The following is a 19,510-nucleotide window of genomic DNA, read 5'->3' as shown; positions in this document are numbered from 1 at the left end:
CACTTCCTCAAATTCTCTCAATCTTAGACGCCATAGTTCAAAAGCACCTAAGGATCTACATGCTAGCAACTAGAGAGTGATTACAAACTAAGTAAATGAGAGTGCTAAAGAGAGATGCCTAACAGACAAAACTCCTAGAGACGCTAAGCAACTAACACTCTCCTCTATTTATAGAGATTTATTCTACTTCCATAAACTACCTCTAGATACATAGATCCTATCAGTGCAAAATGGACCAACTCTTGTATTTTCGATCACGACCACACACTCTTCACGAAGTTGCTTGTCCCTGATGCACCCTTCGTGATGGCGCCACGTGTCGTCCCTGATTCCCACTAGAACCGTACCACCAGATTTTGAGGCCCAAACCTTGCGAAACCAGCGGACTATAGCGCTAGGCGGTTTTGAGGCTCAACCGCCGAAACCTCCATGGGTAACATACTCCATAAGCGCCCCTCACGTCCTGGACACGTTTCTCGCCGGTTCGCAACCGCGTCTGCGACATGATCCTCTCCTCTATGTCCTTGCTTCGTAAGTGTCGACATGTGTCAACCACCATGGCTAGTCATCCAGCTTCTTTGGTCCTTCAGTCAACACTCAGCGCTCGTCCTTCGCCGCTCCTGGCCCATCGGCACGAACCCACATGACCTTCACATTCGTTTTCAACCATCATCTCCTGACTGCACACCTAAACACCCAAGTCGAGAGACATGTTTGCACATACAAATTCACACCCTGGTTAGTCAAACTGACTCACCACAAGGTGTTGCTCATTGATAACCACTCATCACAACCCTAAACACAAGGGCACATGCCAACCTTGTGTTCGAACACTGGAACTAGGCAACCTAAAAAGCGCACTGATGGCAGTGTCACATATTCAGTCATCCTGACATCCATTGTTGTACCTGAGTCTCATATCACAGCTATGAAAGATTCTATCCGGTGATAGGCTATCGTTGATGAATTTCAGGCACTTCTCAAAAATAAGACTTGGCATCTCATTCCTCCTCGTGCTGGTGTTAATATTATTGACTGCAGATGGGTTTTTCTTATCAAGCAGAAGGCAAATGGCTCTCTTGATCGCTATAAAGCTCGGCTAGTTGTAAAAGGCTTTAAGCAACAACACGGGATTGATTATGACGACATGTTTAGCCCAGTTGTCAAGCCTACCACTATTCAGCCCTTATTGTCTCTGGCTGTGTGTCTCGTGACTGGGTTATTCAAGAAATTGGTATTCAAAATGTTTTTCTGCATGGTTTTCTTACCGAAGATGTTTATATGAAGATGTTTATACGAGACAACCTCCTGGTTTTGAAGACTCACTTCACCCGGATTATATCTGCAAGTTAAGGAGATATAAATTATAGGAGAGAGGGAACGAGATCTGTTATTTATTATTATTGAACAGGACAGCCTCCATTCGGAAAATATTTGAAGAATGAAAATCACCCTTGCATGAATACTGACTACTTTTTTGTTGGTTTAATTTAATATGGTGGCCTTTTCGTCCAAGCATTAAAAAGCTATATATAAATTTACAGCTGGTCTTATTGATATTTTGTTAAATTCTATCCTTCTAGGCTGGCCTACTTGTATGACATATGCTTACTTTCATTTGGGCAGAGTCCTTACTTTCAATTAGAACTAGTAAATTACTCGCGCCCTGCGCGAGTCTTTCATCAATATATTTTTTATAGTTCAAAGATTGTTGTTTTAAACATGTAGAAGCAGCAATATATGCAAATATATACACATATAAGGGATAAAATTATTCGAAGTGACAATTGTTTACAATAGTAGAGTAGTTAAGTATGCAAATATAACAATAAAGGGTGTTGTTTTAAACATATAGGAGCAGCAACATATGCAAATATATATACATATTAAGGATAAAATTATTCGAAGAGGCAATTGTTTACAATAGCAGAGTAGTTAAGTATGCAAATATAACAACATATGCTATGATGCATTATAACTCTACGCAGAACGCATGAACATGTGCTCAAAACAACAGAACCATGGAACTCCATACTCCGGCTAACAAACCAGAGTATCAATATGCATCAATGCATCATACACAACCAAATAATACTTCATCTGTATTTACCAAGATGCATCATGGAGGGGTGCAGGTGTTGTTGTACCCATGTTTTCAATCAGATCAGACAATCACCTTGGCGTTGGAGAATTTCTAAATCTTAAACGTCTTGTTGATCGGGCAGTCGATTCAGGCTTCCATCTTGTTCAGCTCCTTCCAATCAATGATACTTTAGTTCATGGGATGTGGTGGGATCCGTATCCATACATGTATCACTAATATTCAAATACAAAAGGTTTCCTGCTCGTAATGATATTTTCTCTTGAAGTCAATAAGAACAAAAGAATCGGTAAAGAAATTTTTTTAACTCCAACATATTTCGACGGTTTCAAACAAATGGCACTATTATCGTCATAGGGAAGTTTACAGGTAATGAACATAGTTTTCAAATGGCTGTGGTTGATTACCTTTACGCCACCCCCAGTAAGTTGAGGGCCAAGCCTTCTGCTAGACAAATGGAATGGTTATGATTGACAGAGAAGATTATGTGGTCAAATTCCTCCGGTGCTTCTTCAACTGGAGACTTCTGAAATTTTGTTCATAAAAAGTAGACATTAATTAGCACAATGATGTGCAGGCTATAAAAAATGAGTTTTTGATGTTAATTAGCAACTGTGCAGCAAACTGAAGATTGTTTATGGAGAACGCTGCTCCTCTTCATACATTAGAGCACGACAGGTTCACATGGGGCCAGAGGTGGAGGCGAGCGGCGGACCCTACCGGCGGAGAGGTGACCGGGGAGTGGCAGGCGATCGAGGTCAACATCGCTGGGCGCCGTTGAGCGTGCCAACCGCAGCACTCGTGGAGCCGCGCATCATGACGCGCCGCGCTCGTGTTGGCCGGGTACGCCATCCTTGCTTTTATCAACTCCCATTCGCTTTCCTCCAGAAGATTCTGGCGTCTGCCTGAGAATACGAAAGGTATCGTAAGCTATTCGTTGCATGGCCGCTTTCCTCTAGAAGATTCTGGCTTCTGCCTGAGAATACGAAAGGTATCGTAAGCTATTCGTTGCATGGCCGTTGATGACAGATCGACCGGTTCATATAAAAAAGGCGACGTGGATACGCTGGGAGCGCTCCTTTGTTCCCAGCTTTAATATATAGAAAAATGTTGTTTTGTCGGCTGACTGGCATCCCGCACTGCTGCAGCTGTTCAGACTGATACAGCTATAATCAATAGAAATAAAATACTGTTGAAGCCACAGTCAAATTAAAACAGCAGCAAGCCGTAGTGAATAAGCCATTCCTTTCATGTTTTAATTTTCAGTTCGAATGGCAGACTCTGTTTCACGTTGCTCCCAGTGGATGCACTGAAATCTCTCGGTCTCTAATGGCCCTGTTTTGGTATAGCTGCTGCTTGTTGAAAAAACAGTTCATCTGAAAAGCTAGTGAAAAACTTCTGTTTACTGTCTGCTTTTAGTTCATTCTGAGAAGCTCTGAGAAGCGGCTGAATTGATAAACTGCTACAGAAGTTTCCTGTTTGACACATATTCTGTTTAAATCTGTGAAGAAGCTGAAAATAAATTGTGACAAACAGGACCATTGGCCACTGCGACGAACCAGCAAACTAACATAATCTTTGCACTCATCATTATCCCTATTCTTTACCATGTTAATCACCTAATCTTCCCAGGGAGAAATGTAGAAATGAAACAATGTCTAGTCTTCTACCGCTCCATTTGGAGAAGCTATTGGAAATAGATTACTTCTACCGCCCCAACAGACACGGCGGCCTCACACCAATAAGTGAAGAACAAACAATGTGCACGCACACAGCTCACCGCACTGTACACAAGCCCGTGCGTCCGTTGCATTTGGCACGCTGACGCGTCTTGGCTCAGAGAAATGGCACTCGGCAGTCGACATGCTTTGCTAGCAGATCCGGCTCTGCGCACCATGCTCTCATGCTTGCCAAACATTACGGGTCGGCATCAACAAAAGACAGGAGAACAGCAGCCTTCCAATGTAATAAATGATCTCCGAAAAGTTAAGGATCAGAAACATGTTTTAAAAAAAAAGGAAACTAGAATTGAGCACTGTACATTAACACGTCGATCGTATGTCTATACACAGTGTCCCAGCAAATGAGTTAGCTTATACAGTTATACATATCTGAATATCTGTAATTGATCTCCCTCCACGTCAAATTGAACTCTTGTTCCACACACACACAAAGCAAAAACTATGTAATATTTTTCTTGGCTAAATCGTTGGTCTATGGCATACTATATCCTCTACAAAGCGTAACTTGCGACCCACATTTTAAACATCTAGAACCTGGCAGCTGACAAGCTCAGCCGTCCCAAAGTTCCTAGAAGCCACTGTTGTCCATACCACATTTTCTTCAGATACCGAGTTATTCTGCACCACAGCCTGCATAACTTGAAGAGTGTTGTTCGCCGCCTTTGTTATAACATGGAGCCTTCCACCGAGGCCAGCGAGTAAATAAGGGGCCTCTGCACCAGTGAAATCATTAACTGGAACTTGTGGGGTGATAGTTACCCATGCGTCCTCCTCGGAGTCGTATCTTTTTATCTTACCACTGTCCAAAGAGCTGGAAGGCTCTAGCGTGTAAAGTCTGTCATCGATCACAACACCCAACTTTGTGCCTGCCTGTCTGGCTGGCCATCCATCGCCGAGACCATCCGGCATCGTTGACCAGGCATTCAGATCTGGGTCGTAGATCTCACCTCCAATGTCAAAAAAGAATGGCCATGAGTACAGGCTCTGAGGGACATACAGCTTTCCCTTGTAGGGTGCCATTCCTGTGGCGATAGGCTTCAGCACATCGACCAAGAAAGCAGTGGGGAGTACCTGCGCTCTTGCGAAAGGCATTTCTGGTAGGTCGCTCCACAATCCAGTTTTAGGGTCGAACGCCTCAGCTGAACGCAGGGGAAGCAAGCCATTCCGACCCCTGCTGACTCCACCAACTACATATAACTTGCCATTCAAAAATGCCGCCTTGCAGAAAGCCCGCCCAGTCATCATTGGGCTCACTTCCTGCCACAAATTGAGAAAAGGGTCGTATCTACAAACGCGATTCAGGGCAACAGCTTTGGAAAAACCGCCAATGACATACAAGTAACCATCAGCAACACCCACTGAACAACCGCAAAAGGGCATCTGGTCCAAACTGTTCCTGCGCCAAAATAAGCCCCTCACGTAATCAGCAATCCTAATGCTTGATCCCACAACATTCCACATCCAGAACGCCGAAGATGCTGTCCGATTGGATTCCTCCTGATTGACGAAAGAAGGCATCGGTGGCAACCTCTGCCATTTCTGAAACACTGGATCCAGGGCATACCAATGGAGCTTGTATGCCTCAGCCTTGGTCAGTACATACACCCATTCCTCACTTACACCAAGCTCTCTCCTCAGCTGGGAAAGTTCATAGCCGATGATTGCTGCCTTCCAGGCTCGGCAAACCAGCTTCAAGTTAAGGTAATGGATCCGTGGTGACCTTGCCAGGATCTGGAGTGAGAGCTCATCAGGAAGAGTTGGAATTATCCTTGGGTTTGACCCATACTCATAAGTAGATATCTTCACCCTCTTATTAGGATCTGTTCCAGATGCCTCATGCTGATCCATAGACTTAGCCGTAGTACTAGTAGCACTTAGAATGGAGCCCATCTGAACTTGATTTCTTCAAACCAAACAATTGGGCGCTGAAACTGGGTTTGAGAATAGGAGCTGCATGAGCTTCAATATATGTCTGGCATATGTAGTGACGGAGCACAAGTCTAAAAATTGTGATTAATATGCTACAGACATTTTAAGTCATCATAAAAAAGATTTCTGGCAAAGCGATAAAATACTTGAAAATGAACACATCCTGCAAACAAGATTTTGAGGAAGTCAACATCACTACCACACAATGTGCGTTCACAGATATGCTACTAGTATCATGGCATGTGGCCCTAGGAATATTGGCTTCGGCAACATTGAAATACGAAAAAATATCAATACCACATATATTTCATTTTATCGACTATTTGTACCCCTATGTAGGACTCTAACCCCAAAAATTCTCAAGCAGGACCATGAATTTAACTTCAAAATCCCCATCTCCATTCTCCCCCAAAGAAAAATAAAATCCATCAACGGGTCCTAAAATTCATGACAAATATAATGATAGCAAAATGCTCGAATTTGGCAACGCACGGTACGTGTTCCGCCAAACCTAAACAAGGCTAATTCATCGATCCTGGAAAAAAATGGAAATTCAAGATGGCTAAACAACGCACGGTACGCGGGGCCCATAATGGTTTTTGCATGAATCGGACGAGAAATTGGATGTTGACCGTGGTCGGGCTTACGGGAGGAAACGCCAGCACGGATCTCCGATGGGATTGAAGGAGCAGGAGAGGGCGAGCAGACAGCACGATCCTGGATCCCGGGTAGGGGTAGCCCCCTGGCGTCCACCGAGCACGACCCGCACCGCCGTGTCAGCAGGTAGTAGAAGCAGGCAGGCAGAGGGGGGCAAATCTGAGCACGGCGCAGAGAGGTGCGAGCCGGCAGCGGGGGTGGTGGCCGGTTGGTGGACACGGCTTGGTGGAATCCAGACCAGGAGAGGAGGGGTCAGCAGAGGAGAGGAGGGGTTTGCGTGCGAAGTGCGAACGGCGCCTTGCGTTGCGTACAGAGTGGAACCACGTGGACATCCTCGACCTGACGGTGCGGGATCGGTGACCTGGCCCATCGGCGGGCGGCGGGACGGCGGCCCAGTTTTGGGCCCTCGACTGCTTGTCAATGGGACCGATACCCTCGACTACTAGTTTTGGGCCCTCGGCGGGTTTAGGGTTTAGGATTTGGAAACCTCATTTTTTTAAAGGATTTTCATTTTTTCAAAAAAATAGTTTATTTTTTAGAAAATATAAATCCCTTAAGAAAATGGTATTTCCAAACTAGTCCTTAGAGTTAAGGTATGGACAAAATTTATCCTCATGGGTATGAATATGGGTTAAAATCTCACTCATTGGATAAACGGGTATGGGTATGACAAGCAATCGTCCAAACCCGATTACCTATAAATAATATTCACTATGTAAAATTAGATGTGCAACCTATTTGGCAATAAGTATAACAACTAACCCTACATCTTCTAACCTTTTTAAGCACCCATCCATCCAAACCCAGGCGGCCAGCCACCAACTGCCCCACCCACCAGTCCATGTGTCACTTTATTTTTGTTGTTTTGTATAGTTAAACAATGTTTTTCTTGTTACATATCAGATTTATTGGTGATGTATTGTTGTTGGTGTCATGTGGCTTTTAATGTCATATAAAATATAATGTGATAATATTTTTCTTGTAGGGGATGGGGATTCATTGAAGACCCATTGGAGACCCGATACCCGAATGAGTATGGATATGAGATGAATCTTATACCCATGATGGATGTGGTTATGAGGATGGTATGAATATAGTTTCATGGGGATGGGGTGTCCAAACCCGGTGGAGAATTCCCCATTAACACCTCTATATGCGAGCGAGCTCATACTATATCAAACTTATCTGTAAATAGTGTAATCTATAGTACAAAAAGTATTTTATACGGTCAATTACACAATCTAGTGGAGATGACCTTCACAAATCACAACACATGTGGTCAAGAAACGGGTTACCTAGGCTTATTTGATTCTGCTTTCTATATAATAATTATATACATTTTTATAATAAATAATTCTAATTTCTGTCTAATAAGTCTATATTTTTATAACAAATAATAAAAAGGGATTTTCATTATTGTATTCTATCTTTTAATACTTGCGCCACCACAAGAAAAAAATTAAATATAGATCTTCCACATCTTCTTCATGTCTTTATTGCTAAAAGAACGATTCAGGATCCGGATCTATAATCAATGACGACATCATTACTCAATATATTATAGCATTGTTATATCTTTGTCACACCTCGTTTTAAGGACAAAATTCGATGTATGCTATATATGTCTACTGATCAATCACACATATAGGGACAAATTATAGATGATATCAATCACAGCCTTATTACGTCGTGAATATTATCTATTATATGAAATATTAAAAGCATTAGCAAAAACATAAAAGATAACTATCTCTTCGATGAACATCCTCCATGCTCCACACGAAGCAACCGGTTGACACAAGAGTAGAAATCAGCCAAAGCATTACCATCTCTTACTCATCCGAGAATTTTTCAAAGAATTGAAAATAATCAAGGGTAAGTACTTTTATACTTAGTGTTAGTTTGGGAACCACATTTACCTAAGGGATTTCAATTTATCCAAGGGAAATTAGTTCATTTCCTCTTGAGAAAATAGAAATTCCATGGGAAAATAGAGTTCCCAAACTAGCCCTTAACAAATATAATATGAAGTTTATGAGGCTAAAAAGGATAGACTTAGGCTAACTGTGATAAGCATTTTATTGGGTCAAACTTTTGACATCATCTTACGTTCATGATTTAACCCAAATAGAAACCATATGATCAATACACAAGCAATACTTATCATAACAAATTATCATCATAAATCAATGATCATTATTCCATAAGTTTTTTGAGCCAGTAACCATAGGCATGACGGATATATCAATTTAACACTTGGCAGAGATTGTACACTTTATCCAATAGCTGTGAATTATCTTATGCTAGGGTGAATTACTCCCATTATACACTTTGGTGCTTGGTAGGTTTCACTATTTAGTTGTTCAGGAGTTTGACTAGTAAATTGGTGGCCTATAGGAACCCCTTTCAAATGGCACAATATCCCTTGTTCAAAAAAGTATCACCTTCTAGCTATACACAAGCCAGAGGTTGTCCTATCCATCCACCAGTATATTTACAAGGTCTCCGTACTTAACCAAAGATAGAGCCATAATACCACCTCTTGATTGTATTGTAAGTCTTAATATTTGCTTATAAATTAGTCCTTAGGGAGAGAAACTAGAGCATCATAAGGAAAAGTATACTCCATCCCCTTGATTATATGTTGCTAAAAAGCATGTTTTATATCCTTGTCCTATAAATCCATTAACCATGTATAGTTCAAATATAGCTTAGTTGAGCACTAGCTAAACTGCTCATATGCAAACACACACACACATGGGTCAAGGAAATCAAGATAGCAAGACTAGGAAGTCCTTACTAGTTTTCTCAATAGGACACATGCAACATGAAATAAGTATATTATAGGTGATTAGGTAACAAGTATGATACCATACTATACTTGCCTTGGTCCATATACTCTTGTTGAGCTTAACCTTCAAAGAAGAACTCTTGAACACTAACATATTTCTCTCTAGCTATACTCGACCAATCATCAACACACAAGCAATCCAAAAACAATCATGCATTAGAAACAAGAATACTAATTAGAATAATATACTAACAGTAGAAAATAAGATAAAATTTTATAAAACTATTTTATGTATTGCTACAAACTAACACACACGACGACCATGAAAATTAGAGCTAAAACTTAGAAGTTGTGATTTAAACAAGATTTTCCTTTCAAAAACAATTCTATCAAGTTGTCGGTGTTTTGAACCTCCACTCCGACAAGTAAATTTCTATGTGCGTGTCCTGGGCTCCAGACGGTGTGCTCGGCGGGCACAAGGTTTATACTGGTTCGGCCAGAACGTCACTACATCCAGTCTTCAATGGCTCGCGCTACTGGCACCTTTGTTACTCGATGCTCGTAGTAGGGATCATAAGCGGGTTACAAGCGGACAAGAGAGGAAATAAGAGCTCTCAAATCTCTTATGCGTGGGTGGACCTAAAGACTATAGGATTGGAGTTGGAGTCCTACACTAAGCCTTGGTTGCGGCCTCCAGGTCTTCAGGTCTTGTCGAGTGTGTGTCTTTGCCTTCCGTCGAGGGTCCTTAGTTCTCTCGTTCTTCGGTCTCCTATTTATTGTGATCAATGTCCTTCTTTTATAGTCTAAGGTGGGGGTCGACCGTCGGTGGCTTCCTCGAGAAGGAGCCACTATACTATGGTAAAACCGAGTGTTTTACCCTGGTGCAACTGTGTTGTCTGTATGCATCTTGGCCACATGGTGGTATCTTGAAAGTCGCCTAGAGGGGGGTGAATAGGCGAAACCTGTAAATTATAAACTTTGAACACGAACTTCACCCGTGGTTAGGATTAGAAACATATGATAATGAATACAGAGTGCGGAAGAGAGTTCTTCTTGCTATGAGTTGCTCAATCAATACGGTAACTTTGGGAGCAAACTCAAAAGATTGTGAGCAAGAAAACTTTTAGAGAGAGGGGAGAGGAAGAACCAAATCACATAAAGATCAACACAAATGAACACGACGATTTGTGTGCTTCTTCTTAATCTCAAGGATCACAAAGACCTCGCAAGGATCACCACACACTTAGGTGTCTCTTGCTAGCTTTACAAGTCACTAGAGAGTTTAGAAGGAGATGAAGAAAGCACAACCAAGCAACAAGAGCAACAAATGAAACACAAACCACTCTCTCTCAAGTCACTAATCACTAATAATCACTTGTCTTAATTGTGGCACTTGAGGAGATTGGAAGCTTTGAATGTGTCTTGGAATTGATTCTTTGCTCTTGTATTGAATGTGTGAGAGTGGAAGGCTTGAAAACATTGAATGGTGGTGGTTGGGTGGTATTATAGGCCCCAACCACATTATAGCCGTTGTTTGTAGCTTTTTGTCGACAGGCGCACCGGACAGTCGGGTGCACACCGGACACTGCACTTTTCAGTGTCTGATGCCTGCCACGTCAGTCGCCCGTTGGAATCTGTAGCAGTCGACCGTTGGATCCGTCGTCCACCGGACAGTCCGGTGCGACCTGACTTCTGACCGTTTCTGACCTTCTTATGTTTCTAATGTTGGTGGCAGTCGACCGTTGGCGAAGATGACCGTTGGCCATGGGCTCACTAGACAGTCTGGTGAATTTTAGTCGTGGAGCGCTGAGTTTACTCGAGAGCAACCTGTTTGTCGGGCGCGCTAGCCTGGGCACCGGACACTGTCTGGTGCACACCGGACAGTCCTGTGCACCACAGGTTGGTGCAAGTCTGACTTGCCCTATATTTATAGAAGTGGCTCAAGGGTCCATTTTCCTTATAGATGTATATGAACTTTATGCACCTGAGAAAAGATCAACTAGGCAAACTAGTTAGTCCATAAGTTTTGTGATGGTCATCAAACACCAAAATCGATTATAGGAGATGGTTGAGGCCATTTCCCTTTCAATCTCCCCCTTTTTGGTGATTGATGCCAACACAAATCAAAGCAAATACAAAGTATAGAAATGTAGCTAGTTTTCATTTTGACATATGTGCATAAGTTACTTTGAAATGAAAGCAGTTCTAAGTATATATGACTGTTTTGATATAGTTAACATTTTGACCACATTTGCACCACTTAACTTGTTTTTTGCAAATCTTTTGGAAAAGTCTTTTTAAATTCTTTTGCAATTAGCGAATGGTATAATAATATGATTTCTAAAGGCATTTTCAAGTTTTGAAAGATTCTCCCCCTTTTTCAAATGCTTTTCCTTTGGCTGAATAAAAGCTCCCCCTAAAAAAGTTCTCCCCTTAACTATCAAGAGGGTTTTTGTTAAAAAAGTTTTTAGAAAACAGGGTGGTGGTGTGGTCCTTTTGCTTTGGCCTATTAATTTCTCCCCCTTTGGCATTAAGCGCCAAAAATAGAGAAATCAAGAGGCCTTTATCAAGAAAGATATGAATGTAAATACATGAGTAGGGCAAAGGATATTGACAAATATGGAGCGGAAGCCTTGCCTTTGCCTACAACTCCATTTCCTTCCAATTCAAGACTAAGCATAGAAATACTCTTGGAAGCACATTAGTCTTAGCTTTGGCACAAAATGAATAAGAAATATGCATTTGTACCAAATGAAAGAGATATGACATGATCAAAGGTATAAAATGAGCAATATGTGCAAGATTTCAATCAAAGTTCTGAGAATCTAAGACACTTAGTTCATTCCTAAGCTTGCTAAAATTCTTTTCATCTAGGGGCTTGGTGAAGATATCGGCTAACTGGTTGTGGGTGCTAACATAAGCAATTTCGATATCCCCCTTTGTTGGTGTTCTCTTAGAAAGTGATACCGGATGTCTATGTGCTTTGTGCGGTTGTGTTCAACGGGATTATCCACCATGCGGATTGCACTCTCATTGTCACATAGGAGAGGGACTTTGCTCAACTTGTAGATATAGTCCCTAAGGGTTTGCCTCATCTAGAGTAATTGTGCACAACAATGTCCTGCATCAATATACTCGGCTTCGACGGTGGATAGAGCCACTGAATTTTGTTTCTTTGAAGCCCAAGACACCAGGGATCTCCCCAGAATCTGACAAGTACCTGATGTACTCTTTCTATCAATCTTACATCCGGCATAAACAACATCAGAATACCCGATTAGATCAAAGGTAGATCCCTTAGGGTACCATATCCCAAACTTAGGAATGTAAAATAAATATCTCATGATTCTTTTCACGGCCCTTAGGTGGATTTCCTTAGGGTTGTCCTGGAACCTTGCACACATGCATATGAAAGCATAATATCCGGTCTTGAAGCACATAAATAGTGTAGAGATCCTATCATTGACCGGTATACCTTTTGATCTACAGACTTACCTCCTGTGTCGAGGTCGAGATGCCCATTTGTTCCCATGGGAGTCTTGATGGGGTTGGCATTCTTCATTTCAAACTTCTTGAGAATATCTTGAATGTACTTTGTTCGGCAAATGAAGGTGTCCTCTTGGATTTGCTTAATTTGGAATCCAAGAAAATACTTCAACTCCCCCATCATGGACATCTCAAATTTCTGTATCATAATTCTACTAAACTCTTCACAAGATGACTTGTTAGTAGACCGAAAGATAACATCATCAACATAAATTTGATATATAAACAAGTCTTTGTCAATTGTTTTAGTGAAGAGAGTAGGATCAACTTTTCCTACTTTAAAACCATTAGTGATAATAAAGTCTCTTAGGCATTCATATCATGCTCTTGGGGCTTGTTTGAGCCCATAAAGCGCCTTTGAGAGCTTATAAACATGTGAAGGATACTCACTATCTTCAAAGCCGGGAGGTTGCTCAACATACACCTCTTCCTTGATAGGACCATTGAGGAAGGCACTTTGCACGTCCATTGATACAACTTAAAGCCATGGTAAGTAGCATAGGCAAGTAATATTCGAATTGACTCAAGCTAGCTATGGGTGCATAGGTTTCATCAAAATGCAAACCTTCGACTTGTGAATTTCATTTTGCGACAAGTCGAGCTTTGTTCCTTGTCACCACACCATGCTCATCTTGTTTGTTGCAGAATACCACTTGGTACCTACAACATTTTGGTTAGGACATGGAACTAAATGCCATACCTCATTCCTCATGAAGTTGTTGAGCTCCTCTTGCATTGCCACCACCCAGTCTGGATCTCTTAGTACATCCTCTATCATGTATGGCTCAATAGGAGACACAAAAGAGTAATGTTCACAAAAATGAGCAACTCGAGATTGAGTGGTTACCGCCTTTTGAATGCCACCAAGTATGGAGTTGACGGGGTGATCTCGTTGAATTGCTTGGTGGACCCTTGGGTGCGGTGGTCTTTGATCTTGAATCTCTTGTTCATCTTCCTTTTCTTGATCAACTTCATCTCCCCCTTGATCAATGTCTTCTTCTTGAGGTGGCTCATTGTCTTGATCTTGATCCTCTTCTGAAAGGGAAATGTGCCTTTGGGCCATTTCTATAATGTTTTGGTGATTAAGTGCCCAACACATATTCTTTTAAGTTCTAATGTGACAAAGATTGAAAAAGTGCAAATCAAGGCATGAGGTATGTTTCTAGACTTAGTACATTTGTTTTTGAATACTAATGAAGTTATCTAATACTAGAAACAGTGAGAAAAGAAGAAGAAAAGAAACCAAAAAGACTTGGCTCGGTGCAGCCAAAACTTAGCTCAGTCTGGCACACCGGACTATCCGGTGCGCCAGACTGGTCTCCGGTGAAAAGGCCGCTCTCGAGAAAAGATCAGCGGCGTACGACTATAATTCACCGGACTGTCGACGTGACTGCTGCTCCTGCCCGCCTGCCACCGTCATTACTGTCGGCCCATTTTTGGCCGCACTGACCGTCGCGCCAGGCTGGCGCTGCTGGGTCGTGCGCTGGGTTGCCTCGAGTCGCGGTATTGGTTCCACAATGGAGGAGGCGCGGCGGTGGCGCAAGCGGCGGTGCAGTTGCATGCACGAAGCATTCGGCGCGCCGGTTGCATGACGCGTGGGCCTGGGCCTCCAGGCTGGGCGTGTTGGGAGTCGGAGAAGGGCGTCCACTTGGCGCGGTTGCATGCCGCCTGCATGGCTGCTCGCCCCTTTCGCCCGCTGGTCTGGGCAAAAGTGGAGGGTCACTTGTAACCGCTGGGCGGTCGTGCGCACCGCGCGCGGCGGTTTGGCTTCTTCTGCTCTGAGCCGGTTTGCATGACGTGTGGGACCCAGCCCCCGCGCCGCAGGGAGGGACCTTGGAGTGTGTTGGAGAAGACTCAGCCCGCGACGGTTGGGGGCGCAAGTAGGGAGAGTCGCCTTTAAAAGGAGGATGACCCCCTTCGAAAGGTGACCATGTCTTCGCTCTCCCTTATGCATCGTGTCTTTCCACCTTCCAAGCCCCCGGATGGGGGATACCCACCGTCTTTTCGCCTCATCGTTGTAGGAACGCAACTCCGTGGGAGTTGGTACCTTTCAGCCATCGTTCGGCTTCAAGGATTTTCATCATGCAGCCCGGCTGCACCCCTCCGCCGGCGGTCACCCAAGATGGTGACCTCCAGCTTGATGGTGGGGGAAAGCGAGCCGGGTTGCGGCCTCTGCCCCTCCCTCAGCCTCAAGGATTTTCATCACCAGGGCTGGGGAGGGGAGTGTGCCGAGTTGGGGTCGGCCCCTGCGTGGGCGGTGGCCCGCTCCTTCACTCAGTGATCGGAGGGAAGGGCGGTTGTCGTCCGTGGCGCCGGCAGCTGCACCGTGCCTGGCTCTCGGACGCGAGTGGCTTCGGAGCCGCTCGCGGCGCCGGCGTCTGCCACGGCAGCTGGAAGAGGTTCTTCCGCCGACGAGATAGCCAGGGCCGCCCACAGACCGACCTCCAACTCTACGGCCTTCTGCCCGTCCTTGCCTCACGAGTTTGGGCATGGGCGGGGGCCTCTTGGCAGCAGCATCCGCCCTGAGGTCAGTGCTGCCGCTGTTCGGCCCACCGGAGCAGAAGTCGTCGTCGTCGCTGCTGCTGGAGCGGGTGACGGCGCGCCTTTCGTCGGTCTTCTGTTGCTCCGCAGGCCCTCCCCCATCGAGTGGGGTTGTTCGTACCTGCGGAGGTGGAACCGGAGTTCCGTTTGTAATGGCACTTTGAATGCCAGTGTTTCTGTTCATTATGGCTGTCGAGGCCTGAACATGTATATAATTTTGGCACGGAGCTGTTGTTTTTCCTCATTTTCGAGCACTGAGACTCGCCTGTTGGTTGTCTGAACCGCTTCACCAAGCGTGAGTCGCCCCGTGTCAAGGTGACGAGTGAGGTATCCGTATCCCGGAGGCGTAGGAGTCCCTCGGCTCAGTCGGCCTTGTTGTCCGAGGCTCCTCTAGCTTAGTTAAAGGGACCCCTCGGCCGCTCTCGGATGAGCCGAGGCCAGGGGTAGCGACATCAGCATGAACAGGGGCAGAGTTGGCTCGAAAATGGAACCTGGTTGGCCGGAGCCTAGCCGGGTCGTCCGTTAGCGGGACCGATGCCGGAGTTGACCAGCCGAAGCCTCGGGTCGGGCTGGCGCCCTCTAAGGACGGCTGGCCGAGACCCCGGGGTGACCGGCCAAGCCGCCTGCTCGGGCCGGACTCCCGGAGAAGACCCTGGCAGCGATTGCCCGGGCGTGGCGATGACATCGTCCTTCAGAGTGGAGATCCTCGGATCGCGTCGCCGTCCGAGGCTAGGTCGGACCTCGCCGATGGTGTCGTCGATGCCGAGGGTGCTGCTGCCCCCTTCCAGCGTCAAGACCCGAGCCTGCAGGATCAGATTGTCTTGTAGCGTGTGTCTCCTGCGGCCGCTGAGGCCAGAACACACACCCTCGCTGTGTTGTAAAGCTGCGTCTCTTTTCCTCTTGTTTCGAGTATCTGGACTTTTCTGTCGGTAACAGGGATGTTTGTGCGAGCGAGAGTTGCTTCTCGCGGAAGGTGATGAGTGAAGTATCCGTATCCCGGAGGCGTAGGAGTCCCTCGGCTCGGTCGGCCTTGCCGCTTACGCGCACTTTTACCCGTCCATGAGGCTCTGTCACCGACTCAGTCGAGAAGGCTCGAAGGATCGCTTCGGTAGAAGAACTTCCGAACGTGAAGACTTGTTCGGTCCGTGGAATCACTTATCCGAACGTGAGTTACTTATCGCAGAAGGTGATGAGTGAAGTATCCGTATCCCGGAGGCGTAGGAGTCCCTCGGCTCGGTCAGCCTTGGCTGCTTACGTGTACTCCGTCGTTTTCAGGATCCACTTTTCGAAGTAGTCAAAAAGCACGAAAGACATTCTGGCAGAAGAGATCTTTTTTCGAGGAAAATTTCAACGCAGAGGGGGTTCCCCCCCTTTTAGCCCCCGAGGGAGGGTCGGGCTTTGCCGAGGCGAGGCCGACCCTTCCTTGATGACTAAACTTTGCGTGGGTGCGAGGTATATGAACAACTTGAAAACATCTTAAGGGTAGAAGCGACGTAGCTGTTGGATGTTCCAAGCGTTGCCGTAGACCTCGCCTTGACTGTTGGCCAGCTTGTACGTTCCGGGCTTCAGAACCTTGGCGATGACGAACGGTCCCTCCCAGGGGGGCGTGAGCTTGTGCCTCCCTCGGGCGTCTTGTCGCAGCCGAAGCACCAGGTCGCCCACCTGGAGGTCTCGGGACCGGACCCCTCGGGCGTGGTAGCGTCGCAGGGACTGTTGGTACCGCGCCGAGTGTAGTAAGGCCTTGTCCCGAGCCTCTTCCAGTTGGTCCAGCGAGTCTTCTCGGCTAGCTTGGTTGCTTTGATCGCTGTAGGCCCTCGTCCTCGGGGAGCCGTATTCTAGGTCCGTGGGCAAGACGGCCTCGGCCCCGTAGACTAGGAAGAACGGCATGAAACCCGTGGCTCGGCTCGGCGTTGTCCTCAGGCTCCAGACCACCGAGGGGAGTTCCTTCATCCATCGCTTGCCGAACTTGTTGAGGTCGTTGTAGATCCGAGGCTTGAGCCCTTGTAGAATCATGCCGTTGGCACGCTCTACTTGCCCATTTGACATGGGATGAGCCACGGCGGCCCAGTCCACCCGGATGTGGTGATCCTCGCAGAAGTCCAAGAACTTTCTGCCGGTGAACTGGGTGCCGTTGTCGGTGATGATGGAGTTTGGGACCCCGAAGCGATGGATGATGTTGGTGAAGAACGCCACCGCCTGCTCGGACCTGATGCTGTTCAGAGGTCGGACCTCGATCCACTTGGAGAATTTGTCGATGGCGACCAGCAGGTGCGTGTAGCCCCCGGGTGCCTTCTGCAAGGGGCCGACAAGGTCCAGACCCCACACAGCAAAGGGCCAGGTGATGGGTATCGTCTGCAGAGCCTGAGCAGGCAGGTGGGTCTGCTTCGCATAGAATTGACACCCTTCGCAGGTGTGGACAATTCTAGTGGCGTCGGCCACCGCCGTCGGCCAGTAGAAGCCCTGTCGGAAGGCATTCCCGACAAGGGCTCGAGGCGCTGCGTGATGGCCGCAAGCCCCCGAGTGTATCTCCCGCAGGAGTTCCTGACCTTCGACGACGGAGATGCATCGCTGGAGGATGCCTGAGGGGCTGCGGTGGTAGAGCTCCTTCTCTTCGCCCAGCAAGACGAACGACTTGGCGCGTCGCGCCACCCGCCGAGCCTCGGCTCGGTCGAGGGGTAGCTCTCCTTGGTAGAGATATCGCAGGTACGGGGTCTGCCAGTCTCGATCAGGCGTGGCCCCGCTTCGCTCCTCCTCGACGCGCAGTGCCTCATCCTCGGGGGCCGAGGGTACCTCGGGCTGAACCGAGGGCGCCTCGGGCCGAGCTGAGGATGCCTCGGGCTGTGCCGAGGGTACCTCGGGCTGGGCCGAGGGTACCTCGGACTGGGCCGAGGGCGCCTCAGGCTCGGGCGTGTCATCGATCTTGATGGAGGGTTGGTGCAGATCCCGGGAGAAGACGTCCGGGGGAATAGTTGTTCGCCCTGAGGCTATTTTAGCCAGCTCGTCTGCAGTCTCGTTGTAGCGCCGAGCGATATGGTTCAGCTCGAGCCCGTAGAACTTGTCTTCCAGGCGCCGAACCTCATCGCAGTAGGCCTCCATCTTCGGGTCGCGGCAGTGGGAGTTCTTCATGACTTGGTCGATGACGAGCTGCGAGTCACCGCGGGCGTCGAGGCGCCGGACCCCTAGCTCGATGGCGATCCGCAACCCATTGACCAGAGCCTCATACTCAGCCACATTGTTGGACACCGGGAAATGGAGGCGTAGCACATAGCGTAGGTGTTTCCCGAGGGGCGAGATGAAGAGTAGGCCCGCGCCGGCTCCCGTCTTCATCAGCGACCCATCGAAAAACATGGTCCAGAGCTCCGGTTGGATCAGAGCCGTCGGTAGCTGGGTGTCGACCCATTCGGCCACGAAGTCCGCCAAAACCTGGGACTTGATGGCCTTCCGAGGGGCGAACGAGATTGCCTCGCCCATAAGTTCCACCGCCCACTTTGCAATCCTACCCGAGGCCTCTCGGCACTGGATGATCTCCCTCAGGGGGAAGGATGACACCACAGTTACCGGATGAGACTCGAAGTAATGTCGCAACTTCCACCGTGTCAGGATCACTGCATACAGCAGCTTCTGAACTTGTGGGTAACGGACCTTGGTTTCGGACAGTACCTCGCTGATGAAGTAAACTGGCCTCTGAGCGGGCAATGCATGCCCCTCTTCTTGCCTCTCGACCACAATCGCGGCGCTAACCACCTGAGTGGTCGCGGCGACGTAGACCAAGAGGGCTTCTCTGGCAGCTGGAGGCACTAAGATAGGCGCCTTTGTGAGGAGCGCCTTCAGGTTCCCGAGAGCTTCCTCGGCCTCAGGGGTCTAAGTGAAGCACTCGGCCTTCCTTAAGAGGCGGTACAGAGGCAGACCTCTTTCGCCGAGGCGTGAGATGAAGCGGCTCAGAGCCGCGAGACATCCCATGACCCTCTGTATGCCTTTCAAGTCCTTGATGGGCCCCATGCTGGTGATGGTTGCGATCTTCTCCGGGTTGGCTTCGATGCCCCGCTCGGAGACGATGAACCCCAAGAGCATGCCTCGGGGCACCCCGAAGACACACTTCTCGGGATTGAGCTTGACGCCTTTCGCCTTGAGGCATCGGAATGTCACTTCAAGGTCGGAAAGGAGGTCGGAAGCTTTCCTCGTCTTGACTACGATGTCATCGAC

General features: G+C 47.1%; 1 protein-coding gene and 1 long non-coding RNA gene across 4 annotated transcripts; both read right to left on the bottom strand.

Moving 5' to 3' along the window:
• Positions 1–1,795: 1,795 nt before the first annotated feature.
• On the bottom strand, positions 1,796–3,006 carry LOC109945551 (uncharacterized). Its single transcript, XR_002268771.2, has 3 exons — positions 2,822–3,006; positions 2,509–2,627; positions 1,796–2,341 (listed from the first exon to the last, which is right to left on the bottom strand). It is a non-coding gene; the product is annotated as an uncharacterized lncRNA (long non-coding RNA).
• A 1,058-nt stretch (positions 3,007–4,064) lies between these two features.
• Positions 4,065–6,735, bottom strand: LOC100281539 (uncharacterized). Of its 3 annotated transcripts, none has more exons than XM_008678980.4 (2): positions 6,420–6,735; positions 4,065–5,815 (listed from the first exon to the last, which is right to left on the bottom strand). In XM_008678980.4, exon 2 carries the CDS (start codon positions 5,731–5,733, stop codon positions 4,363–4,365), a length of 1,371 nt encoding a protein of 456 aa, XP_008677202.1. In that variant the 5' UTR covers positions 5,734–5,815; positions 6,420–6,735; the 3' UTR covers positions 4,065–4,362. The 3 variants fall into 3 exon arrangements, with proteins under 3 accessions (XP_008677202.1, XP_008677201.1, NP_001147929.1); XM_008678979.4 differs by having other exon boundaries at positions 4,065–5,935; positions 6,420–6,733; NM_001154457.2 differs by having other exon boundaries at positions 4,113–5,774; positions 6,420–6,714.
• Between the last annotated feature and the right edge of the window lie 12,775 nt (positions 6,736–19,510).

Source organism: Zea mays, chromosome 4 (genome assembly GCF_902167145.1).
Source record: "Zea mays cultivar B73 chromosome 4, Zm-B73-REFERENCE-NAM-5.0, whole genome shotgun sequence".
NCBI lineage: Eukaryota > Viridiplantae > Streptophyta > Magnoliopsida > Poales > Poaceae > Zea > Zea mays.
The sequence above is the reverse complement of the archived record's forward strand: the minus strand, read 5'-3'. Positions and strand labels throughout refer to the sequence as shown.